Source organism: Polyodon spathula, chromosome 21 (genome assembly GCF_017654505.1).
Source record: "Polyodon spathula isolate WHYD16114869_AA chromosome 21, ASM1765450v1, whole genome shotgun sequence".
Classification (NCBI taxonomy): domain Eukaryota; kingdom Metazoa; phylum Chordata; class Actinopteri; order Acipenseriformes; family Polyodontidae; genus Polyodon; species Polyodon spathula.
Window position 1 is genome coordinate 9,528,519 of NC_054554.1, and position 11,914 is coordinate 9,540,432.

General features: G+C 37.9%; 1 protein-coding gene across 6 annotated transcripts in view; it reads right to left on the minus strand.

Annotated features, from left to right (window-relative positions):
* Positions 1–111: 111 nt before the first annotated feature.
* def8 (differentially expressed in FDCP 8 homolog) overlaps positions 112–11,914 on the minus strand; it is a 20,597-nt gene continuing 8,794 nt past the window's right edge. For 4 of the 6 annotated variants that reach the window (XM_041221948.1, XM_041221947.1, XM_041221950.1 and 1 more), the window contains 8 exons: positions 11,900–11,914; positions 10,809–10,973; positions 10,147–10,274; positions 9,361–9,474; positions 4,690–4,770; positions 3,684–3,824; positions 3,129–3,238; positions 112–2,166 (listed from right to left, as the gene is read on the minus strand). The exon at positions 11,900–11,914 is cut by the window's right edge and continues 127 nt beyond it. In XM_041221948.1, coding sequence (XP_041077882.1) covers positions 2,073–2,166; positions 3,129–3,238; positions 3,684–3,824; positions 4,690–4,770; positions 9,361–9,474; positions 10,147–10,274; positions 10,809–10,973; positions 11,900–11,914 — 848 coding nt within the window. In that variant the 3' untranslated portion in view covers positions 112–2,072. The other 2 variants (XM_041221951.1, XM_041221952.1) reach the window with 2 other exon arrangements.

Here is an 11,914-nt window from a genome sequence, read left to right on the forward strand (position 1 = left end):
TTCATGAAGAACAGTATCCACAAGGCAATGGTACTAGATGTAAATCTGCATTAACAACATTTCTAGTTTGTATGAGATTTGTCAATTGTGAAGTCACAAAATACACATTTCTGGCAGTATAATTAGGATTTTATTCATGCATGAATAATACATGTCCAAATAATTTGTCACTGGCATAATAAGAGTTTATATTTGCTTGAGGTGAAAGTGAAATTGACTATACTTCATAAGGCAATATAGATGGTAGTGTCTACAATATATGGTGTAATTCTAAAAAAATATTAGATTTAACTATATAGTCTGTGGTGAATGATAAGGCAACAAGCATTCAATTATTTTAAAACAAATAATTACATAGTAAACATAAGTAGTGTATATCAAATTCAAAGGTGTACACTTCATACTTGGAACAACAAATAGTGAATATTCTGTTACCCTGACATTCATTATCTTCCTTTTGTTCGTGCTTATTCCTGAAATGCCACAAATCAATGCATGTAGTTTTCTATTAATTGGGAGGGGGAGGGGGGGGTTATTTACTGTCTACTCATTACCTGTCAATATGTTGTGTGACCATCAGGGACACTGGCATTGATTAGGCAAACTGTAATTGAGTGTGATGATGTGTGCTGTATATACATGTTTATTCCTGAATGTAACTTTGTTGCCTGGAGCCATATTATGCATGACATATAATACAACAAATTGTGGAAAGACTATAGGGATTTGTCCCAGTACAATATACTATGTTTTTTTCTTTTTTTTTGATACTTGGACAGACATTCCATCGTTTCATTTAAACGCTCTGGTTCTGCCTGAATTATAGTGGTTGATAAACTATCCACAGATTCAGTTATCGGTATGGAATGTAGTATTCTAAAAAGAGAGACTGCCAAGGCAGCATTTTACTTTTTTAGCATTAGACAGTTTTTAGGATATCTAAATATAAAACAAATCCTAAAGATTAATAACACTTTCCTATTTACTGTACAGAGGGGGAAGCAAGGCTTCACCTGCCTCCAAAATCTACAACAGACTTGTCAAATTTGTCAACAAAGCTACTGTATCTACTTTCCTGAAGGCTGTGTTTACATCCATTTTCATTACTGATAATGCAAAATGTCATTTTATTTAGATTTTGTCTCCCCCCCCCAGTCAGTTTTATTGATAAAGTACAGCTTGATATTCATGAAACTTTTCTAGATTAAAATACTAGACCTACTTGCCACAATTATTACATGCAGGACAAAAACACAGTGGTTATTTTTACCAGTAGATCACTGCATTCCAACATATTAATACAATCAGACAGCCCTGTTCATCTCCGTAACAAAAGCCAGCAAAGTTATTAACCCTCCCTCATCAGTCCTCCTGTACTGGCTGTTGCAATCAAAACTACAATGTTTCTAATAACAACATTACAAAGAAATGCAGTCTAGAGACCATCTAATGCATTTTTAAAAAGTACAACGGTCAAGAATTGTGTTTTAAAACTGTTCTCCACATTCAATGAGCACTCTATACAACACCAACATTGACTTACAACCTATCGAGTATTACAATACAGAATACATTTATTGGTTAGGTCTTGAAAGTATGGATGTTCTATCGCTGTGAGAAACTAAACAAAAATGTGTACATATTTAAATGCATCAGTCTTACTCCAGAACTTCAATTGAACAACAACTTTATGGGCTTCTTGTAATCTCTTGAAACTTGGCTTCAGGTCATACTGTAGTTGGTCCAAGAGACTAAGTTTCTCTTTACTGTTTTTACTGACAAAGGCTGCTTTAACGGTCCTATTCCAGCTGCTCTGGTGTCAGAAAAGAAAAGGCAGCAGTGACCTGGCATGTTGACTGTGTGCACTGTAAAGAGTGAGCTCCATGCTTACAGTGTGTACTGCAGTCCATATAAAATAAGTATAGAAACAAGGCTTCTTTGTTGCGGAGCACCGTGCTGTTACTTGTCTAGCACTGGCAAACTCTAAGCTCCAAGCTCTGTTTTAAACACTTCCTATAACAGTGACTGTCTGGGCACCAGTATTCGATTAAGCAATGCTTCCTCTCACTTCATCATTCCCGGCTGACCAGAGGCACCACAGGCTGTTTTCGCTCGGACATCCTTGCACATTTCGGGCAGGTGGTAGAATTGTCATAGTAACAGTCCCTGAAAATTCAGAAATATAACATAACTTTAATTTGTTTATTACTTTAGTTAAAAGAGCAAGCCAAGTGACAGGATTATTCAAAACCAATTTCAATCCTAGCACTCGTTGTCTTGTTCTCCTAAATTGTTTCATTTCTTCAGCGTGTGATGCCTATAAATTCTTCATTGGTTATTCCATTCATGTGGCCTAACCGGGGTTAATTAACCTCTTATGTTAATGACTTGGTCAATAGATTATTTATTGTTGGTAAAACATCTTCAAAAAATTGTCCAGGTCATCCCCAACCAGCACATATGACCTACCCTGGAAACCTTTTCTCTGTGTAGCCTCACAAAAAAGCCCTTCCCATTTGGAATCGCCGTTTGGCTTTGTGAGGTACAACAGAACTTAATGTCATTTTGACCTCCTCCAGTATTGAAAGGAGTAGCAGGAGGTGCATGTTATTTTATATTTCTCAGATGCAGTGAGAAGATATTTCAATATGGGTGGACGCTCATGTCACAATAGATAAAACTACAAACTGGAGTGTCAACACTGTATTTTTTAGTGAGCGGCATTCACAGAAGGCTAAACTAAACGACAATGTGAAATTATATTTTTGTGTAAAATTAGTCAGGATTGTGGGCACAGCAGCTTCAAGTCTGTGAAAGACTGTCTCCTTGAATAAACATGGGAGAACTTGAAACCCTTTCATTTTAGCAAAGAAATGTAATACTTTTATAAATTAAATGGGTGTTGCATAATTAGCTAAAATGAATGACACAGTAATAAAATAAATATGTTAAAACTGACCAACAGTAGTGCCTGAACTCTTCGGGCAATAGGAAAAAGCATGCAAGACCTATAAGCTGTGACTCTAGCATGGTAATATGAGGTTCTGGAAATCAAGCATGCATTTTTAAAGAACTCCTCCTTTGGACCACCTTCAGGCAGTACCCAGTGTTACCCAGCATGCACTGACCTGTGGAAAACAGCGGAGCAGTTGTGACACACAGTGGTGTGACTGTCAAAAGGGAAGAGGACATCTCCTTCTTTACACAATTCACACACAAAACCTTTCGCCTGGCATCTCTAAAGAGAAGAAATGAATCGCATTACATTGTATTTTAAGCTGAAACTTACTGAAATATCTTCAAATTATAGTCATAAAACTATATTAAGAAACCAGGTTATGTAGGCAGCATACATTCCCTACCAATAAAAACATTGCCAGTGTCAGCCTCTCGATAAAGTTGTTCATCTTGAGATCCACAGCATACAGAAGAGTACCTTGTACTAAATGCCAATACACAGGGTAATCAAAACCTGCAATTCCCAATATATCCTAGCTCAGCGAATCAGATATCAGTATTGGACTCTGAAAATGTAGCTACAAGAAGAGGGATCAGGCTGTGGGGGAATCTGTAAACTCTCATTTCACCAGTAGGGGTCACTATTAAGCCATAGTTTCAGGTTTTGTTTTTTTAAAATAAGCTCAGGCAGGAAGGGCTGTTCACCCGCACATCCTCTCGCTCACCTCGCAGTCCAGTTTGATGTGCTTGGCGAAAGTGGTGTGGATTTCAGTTAGAGAGGCGCTCAGGCGTCCGTTGGAGATGTCAATCAGGTCCTGCAGGGAGTACATTTCATCATTTTCCACAAAGTGCTGGCGCTCCTGTAACTGCAAAAAAAGGTCTCATGTTATCAAATAGTAATGATGTCCCTGTCAACAGTCTACCAGTGAAATAAGGATGGTTATCGTGTTTGAAAACGTATCCTCAATTTTTTGTAAATTTCAATCTGATGGAATCTGATAATGGCTACTTTTGTTAAGAAATCCAAAGCAAAGCCAAGGAACTACTTCATTGTAATTGCTACATTCAAAACTATTCGTAATGCTTGGACGTGGCATTGGTCTAAAAGTATTTATTTTTAATTTGAGGTTTGTGTATAAGTATTTTAATTTATGTAACACCCTACTCACAATTGTTTGAAGAAGGACACTCAGGTTAATAAATGACCAATGTTGTACATTAAACAAAGTATCAGAATTAAATGCCAATACTTAATTTCTGCCGGGTTTTAAAGGCTGGCACAGAACTGCTCTTTGTTAAAGTTCAAATCTAGTTCTTCACTGGATTTCTGCATCTGCAACAATAGACATGACTATTTCCCATCAAGATGCTTTATCTCTCCTGAATTTTTTGCATCAGCTGAATGAAAATGTGATGTCGCCTCTCATCGTACCTATAACAATCTTTTTTTTTTTCTCTTAATCATTTCTAATGTGTTTTCTAGGATACTGCATGAAGACACATTTTCGTGTGATGCAATCATAAGGATGTAAATAGCAGAAGAGAAATGAAATAAATAAATAAGTCTAAGGCTTATACTCTGCCATTTGAGATCTGTTCCTCTTGGAAATCTGATCAAACATTTTTATGAAGGTGAATTCATTACTGCAACTGTAAAGAAATGGGTTGGTTTGTTTTTGTCGTTATCACAAAAAAAAAAAACAAAGGCGATCTGATGCAGCTCATACTGACCTGTAGCAGCAGCCTGGCCTCCATGGCTTCCTTACATGTGATAAAGTACGGCTTCATAAGCAGAATGTCCTGCCGTAGCTTCTGTAGAACAAGGGAGCACAGCACAGTCAGCACTACCTCCACCTGCCTAACTCAAACTCTAGATTTAAAAGGCAAAATTTGCTTTTCGCATCTCAGGAATCTGATGGAGGCCTGAAATATGACCCTATCTTAGTGCAAAGTACATTTCTTCAGTCAGTACTTACTGGGCTGCAAAATGACAATGTGCACATTATAATTAATGCAGCTGTATTTGCAGAATAAATGTTTCAGATGAGGTTTTCTTTGAAAGGTTGAATGCTGTAGTGAGAAACAAGATGGAGAAAAATCTTAAGATTGGGGCAGGTGCCCGTCAAAACAGCAAAGCTTGGTGAAGCCCAACAACGGGATTCAGAGGAAGCCTCAGATGATGCACAACCCTCTTTACAAAAAAGTATGACACACCAAAAAGGTATCTTTTCAAATGAGATCAAAAAACTGAAAAGGTGGCATAGCTGAAGTTAAAGAATTAAAGGTTGAATTGGCAAGAATTAAAGGTGCTTTAACCCCAACACCAAAGAACACTAAATCAGTACAAATTCCAACCAAAGCCCAAAACAAAAAAGGGACAACGAAAGAGAGGCTGCCCTAACTGCCAAAAGGATGGGAAAGGCGATTTGTGTGACTACTGTTTCAGATGTGGGAGTACAGAACATTATTTAGCAGGGTGTTGCGAGAAAAAAAAAAAAAAAATACTCAAAATCAGCAGTCAAGTCGGGAAATGTGGGAAGGTCATTCTTACTGGACCATGACTGACTGACCATACTAAAGTGTCCCTTCCTTAGCATACTGAAGAACACCCAAAGCAAGATTTAAATTGTAAATGCCACTGGAAGTGAAAATCAAGGCCAGCAATATCAATCAGTTAAAGTAATAAATTCTATTCAAAGTTCAGAGGGAGCTGCTTACATTTGCTATTTAACACCTGGTCAGTTTTCTAAAGTAACTAACCTTGTTGGGAAGAAATGTATAATGCAGTGCTTTCATAATGTTAAAACAGGAGTGTTGTGGGATACTTGAGCTCAAGTTTGCATGGTCTCTGAACACTGGTGGAGAGAAAAGTTGCCAGGTTATGCAGGTTCGACAGCTAGAGGAGCTGATGGAGACTGAAAATGGACTTGACCTCAGAGCTGTTAATGGTGCATCAATTCCTTTCAAAGGATGGATTGAAATTCAGTTTCAGCTGCAACCACACAACAAAGCTCTGCCTGTGTCCGTGTTGGCGAGTAGCTACAACTTAGAAACACCAAGTATAGGATATAATGTAATTGAAGGGATTGTTAAAAAGGGACAGTTCTAAGGCTCAAGATACTTCATCTCACCAAACTAGTCAATAGCTTGACAAAAGCTTTGCCTCGTGTAAAATTGAACAGCATTTGCACCCTTGTAAACATCATCCAAAGTAATCAATCTGAATATTTGTGTGTAGTTGGAAAATTTGGAAAACGAGGCTTAACAATTCCAAAAGGCGAAACAGTCAATGTGAAGTGTAGTGCACAATCAGGTTTCGATTCAGCGGGGTCTTCAGCCAGATGTAACTGCTGTAGCTTAGAAGACCTGAACATCAACAAAATCTTAGTGAAGTTTCCGAAACGACCAACGTGTCATAACAACCCCATTTAGTAATCCTACTGGGCAGAATATCATTCTAAAAGGAGTTGAATTGTGCTTGGGAAACTACAGTTAACTAAATCTGAAATTCCAATTGATATTAGAAGGAATGAAGAAATGTCTACCACCTTACCACAGCAGACTGGAAGTGTGAATGCCATTGTTCAAGCAGCGATCAACAAGCAGAGAAAAAAAATTATATTTTTTCCCCCAGCAGAGAAAAACTACAATTTACACTTTGAGAAGTTTGAGTTTTTAGCTCTGAAATGGTCACTTACTGAAATACTACTTGTACTATGCAGTCTCTTTCACAGTTTATAGGTGACAACAGTCCTTTAACTTCTGTCATCTGCAAAATTAAATGCAACCTGACATCGCTGGGTTGCTGAGCTAGTGGTCTATAACTTTGCCATCAAGTGTCATGTGGGAAAACACAATATTGATGTTTTATCCAGAATGCCTTGGGATATGGAAAGCTACATATCAGAATGTAGCGAGGAAGCTTCTAAAAGATGTGGCATTTGCTGTTATTCAGTCTGCAGGTATCCAGAACAACAGTCAAGCTGCATGGATTACATCCATCACTACCAACGTTGCTACGCTTCCCAGTATGCAATCACCACCATTGAGCCATTAAGCCATGAGGAATTCCGTAAAGCTCAGGAAGAAGATCCAGTCATCAGCAAGGTCCTGCATTACAAAAATCAAGGTTGCAAACCAAGTGAGCAAGAAAGGGAAATGAAGAAAACAACAGCACTGCTGCGAGATTGGTGTAAACTACAGATGAGCATGGAGTTCTATATCGCAAAACAGAAACAAGACAACAGTTGGTATTGCAGAACAAATACAAGCAGAGAGTATACCCAGAACTGCACAAAGAAATGGGACATCTTGGCACTGAAAGGGTTGTCTGTTTGGCTTGAGAAAGGTTTTATTGGCCACACATGCAACAGGATATTAACCATTATATTAGTAATGTATGCCTGAAGATCAAAAATCTAATTGGAAAGAGTTCCTAAATAAAGTAATTTATGCATATAATTGCACCCATCACAAATCAACAGGATTTCCTCCACTCCAGCTGCTATTTGGTGGATCTCCATGTTTGCCAACTGATATTTTTTTCAGATTGTCCCCTGAACCCACAGCCACAAAGGTGGACTACACAGAGTATGTGCAGATGTGGAAACAACAAATGAAAGAAGCCCATGATCGTGCTGTGCAAATAATTCATCAGACCGCAGTAAGAACTGCTATGATTTAAATGTGGAAAGTACCGTTCTCATGCCTGGAGATCAGGTGCTTGTGAAGAATCTGACTGAACGTGGTGGACATGGTAAATTGAGGTCATATTGTGTAGCTAGGATCTATGTCACTGTTAACAGAAAAAGCGTATGCCCAGCGTATGAACTCAAGCCATAAGATGGAAAAGGCAATCACAGAGTGCTACATAGAAATCTGTTACTACCTTGTGATTATTTTCCCTTGGGTACTGAGGTGCAAAAATCAAGAAAATTCAAAACAAAACAAGCCCTCAGGTATAATAAATTTACCATGGAAACCATAACTGTGCAGAAATGGCCACTGTCAGTTCAGGAACTCTTCGCCACCATGCAGACATGGACAGTTTCCACTGGAACCTTAAAAAGGAATCCTTACCTATATATTTATCTATAATGATGTTCTTAAAGGATACATTAATGTAATTGCTGTAATGAACATTGAATGTGTAAAGATTACTGAATTAGATATTAAGTAGCCTAAAGATACTGTTGTGTAAATGTGCGAGACATTTATTTTAAGTGTAAAACCCTAGATAAAATGTTAATCCTATGGTAAATGAAATGCATGTTAATAGTACAGTCCTGAAATCACCCATTTGGAACCTCCCTGTGATTCCGTGTGTTGATTTGGACCAGAGTTCTAAACAAACTGTTGGTTTGGTGTGTGGTGTAAAAAGAAAGTACTGTATGTGTTTGTGTGATACTGTTACAGTTTTGTGAACTGACAGCAAAATAAAAATAAGATGAAAAGAAACAACAACTACCTACAAATTAATGTATGTAACACCAACAATCCAGGTGAACAATATTATTATCATTACTATTTATTTGGCAAACACCTTTATCCAAGGCGACTTACAAGTGTTACAGGGCAATACAACTTTACAATGCAAAACAATATTTAAATACAGTATAGTTAAAAGTAAGTGCAAAATATACTACTAAAATACAGTACAAAAGATAAGATGCAACAAGTTAGGATTAAACCTTTACAGTCCAATGTCGCATCAGGTCCGATATTACAATTTTCCCTTTCCAGTCCGATGTCAGACCCTGTCCAACATCATTAAAAAGACGTAAAGCACAGGTCTTTAATCATTTATTCTCCGGAAAAAGCAGAGAAAACCTTTCAATGGCTGAGTGAGACCAAAAAAATAAAAAAAGGTGTATCTCATAGCCCCATGCAGACATAACAAAGGAGGTAGCTGCTTCTGCATCCAGTGCTCAAAGAATATCACAGACACTTGCAAAGCTTTTTGAGATGTTATAGTAATAAAATAATGACTTGGATAGCATTGAGGACTTTGGTGATAAAATGAGTGCTAAGGAGAGGATTTATCAGTATGCACGTCTATAAAGAGGTATGAGGAAAATACAGTGAACAAGGGGTGGGGCTTGGCTGGAGATACAGAACTGAGTGTACTTTTGCGATTCAATGCCTTTTAAACCTGCTTTACTCTAAAAAAAAAAAATAATAATAATAATGTACAAACAGCGCATGTAAAATAAACAGCGCGTGTGAAAATAAATTGGACCCGACGCGCCTGACAAGTGCTGAATAAATTGACTGCAAAGGGTTAAAACAATTTATAATATCTCAGCTTGACTGAAAACAAGAACAAGGAACTACACAGCATATGCAATGCAGTCCTCCTGGTATAGGACAGCTATGGTGCATTTCTGTGTGGAAAGTACTCACCCGAATTTCCACCAGCTCTTCCACAAAGTTAAAGAGCAATGGGTTGATCTCTTTGAGCTTCAAGACAGGCCGTGACATCATCAAGCTGAGGTACCTCATTGAAGAGCGACACACCTGCAGGCGGGCATCACACACAGCGACACAGTTAGCGGCAGGGATTAATAGTTTTCAACTGAATGGAGCCAAGCCTAGAATTCATAGGATTTCATTAACCCATTACACTTACAATACCTGTGTGTTAAACTTTGTGGATTCAAGCACTACTTTTCTTAGAGAAACACTTGTTCTGTCAGCTTCTGAACAATGCCATTTTCCCAGAACCCTGGAATTTTCATACTCCATTGTCAAACAGACAAATCCAGGACCAACAGTACAGCGCAGTTGCCAAGTGAACAATGTAATTTGAATCTTATTACCAGAAAGTATCAAGGTTCTGCCAATAGATGGTTCATTCAGCAAAGCCTAAAAAGTCACTTTAAAATAGTTTCTTTGTCAATTCTCGTGATTCAGATTACAGAGTTCCCTATAATGTTTATGAGACTGTGCTAACGAGAATGGACGTGCTAGTGGAATGGTATTATAGGGTGGTTATAACTGTTTATGCTGTAGTATTGCCTAATAAAGGATGACCACTATACAAATATTAAACAGCATTTAACTTCCAGTTTTCTCCTTGCTTTACTTATTACGCATAAATTTGGACTCCGTCTCCACGTCATCTATTATCCTTAATAATCAAATTGCTTGAAAGAACGTAATGCTAATCAACAGATAAGTCAAACTCACTTTTCGGGACTCAAACTCCCAGTTGTGAATGACTCGAGCAGGGATGACAGCCATGTCATTCCAGTGGCAGTTGCTGCAGTAATATTGACCAGTGTAGTCGCACTGTCTCGCTTCATTCGGAATGCCCCCTGCAGGGGAAAAAACTGGATTTCATTCACCTAACCTTCAAGGCCTAGACAATTGGAGGTTCTCTCTTGAATTTTTTCTTTTTTCAATGATAGTTACAAGACCAAAATGTAATATCTTAGATGCCAGTTATTTATTTCCTCTTTTTTTCCCCCCCCACAATTTCACATATTTCTTGGTTTGTTTCTAAAAACAATTATGTTCTAGTAAAAAGAAAGTGTTTAGAACTACTTACTAAAAAGATGCGGCTTAAATGTATTCTATTTCAATGAAAGGTTTTCTTTTGTTTAAACTCCTACTGGTATTTTTGCATTGCACTGCAAGAGGGCACATGTACAACAATTGTTCCAAGGATCAGAACTTATGTAGTACTACACCTTTAAAGGGAATGACAAAGCTACATTTCCTGCATGCCCCTACACAGATTTGTCTTTTCAAAAGACTGAAAAAAAGAAGAGAAACGGAAGTCTTTGTGAAACAGGAGCAGAGGTGTGTTAAGAGCAGGGAAGGCAAAGAGAAGAGCAGAAGGAACTCACGCAGCGAGACAGGTGCCCGGCACTCTGCACACCTGTAATCCTGGCTGTCCAGTCCGCTTTCGGGGCAGATGTTCAGCTCATACTCTGACTGGTGGCTGACCTTTGACCTGACGCAGGGTTTGGTGATGGTGTTCAGACATTTGCTGTGGCACCGATAGGAACAACCTGACAGAATTAATTCTTGACATTTTAAATTTTCACTAAAAGGTGTACTAGCTACTAAATCTACTGTGAATTAACTTGGGGCCATTTTCATTGTCCCCCTCTTCATTGTTTAGTCTAACTTATTTCTGGATAAATTTCAAAATGCAGGTACATTTAGTGTTACAGAACCCACTGCAGGGCTTACTGGAAACAATAAGTTACTTTTGCTGTGTCCCATGTTGTCTGTATTGCTTCATTTTTACATAATCTTGATTGTTTTGTTATTTTTATTCACACATCATAGCTAAATCAACTAGGGAATTGCTACATGGGGCACAAGGTAAGATCATGTGTTCTGTAACACTCAATGCAGTGATTGTGAGAATGTAACTCCATAAATGAACAACATGCATTGAAGTCATTTTCCCGTTCATATCATTTAGTATTATAAGTACATTAAATAATGTAACACAAGTACAGTTAATGTATCTGTATATTTGAGAGCATCCTCTAAAGGTACATTTATTGGTATTCCTGCAATGCTCTTTGGGCAGAACAGAGCCTGCCTTTCAGAGGACATATTTATCAATGAGTAAAGGAGGATGGTTCAGCACAAGAATTGTGTTCTAACTTGGAACTCTGTCTAACAAAGAAAGAATAGGGAAATGGGATAGATGTGGATCCACAAGAAGGTGGTTACATTCGAAAAAACAATTGAAAACCATGGATATGCTAGAGAGATAATGAAAATATGTCAGAAACATTATTAGGGGTTTTTCAGTTTCACAATCACAGTATTTATTTATTTATTTATTCCTGGTACACTTGAGATATTCAGTAAAGACATAAATTAATAAAGCAAGCATATTGAGGACATATCTGAGAGAAGCATGGCAAACAGCCCTGCATTCTAGCAACATTTAAACAGAAGCTAGACGGTGCCCCACCTGTGCAGGTATACC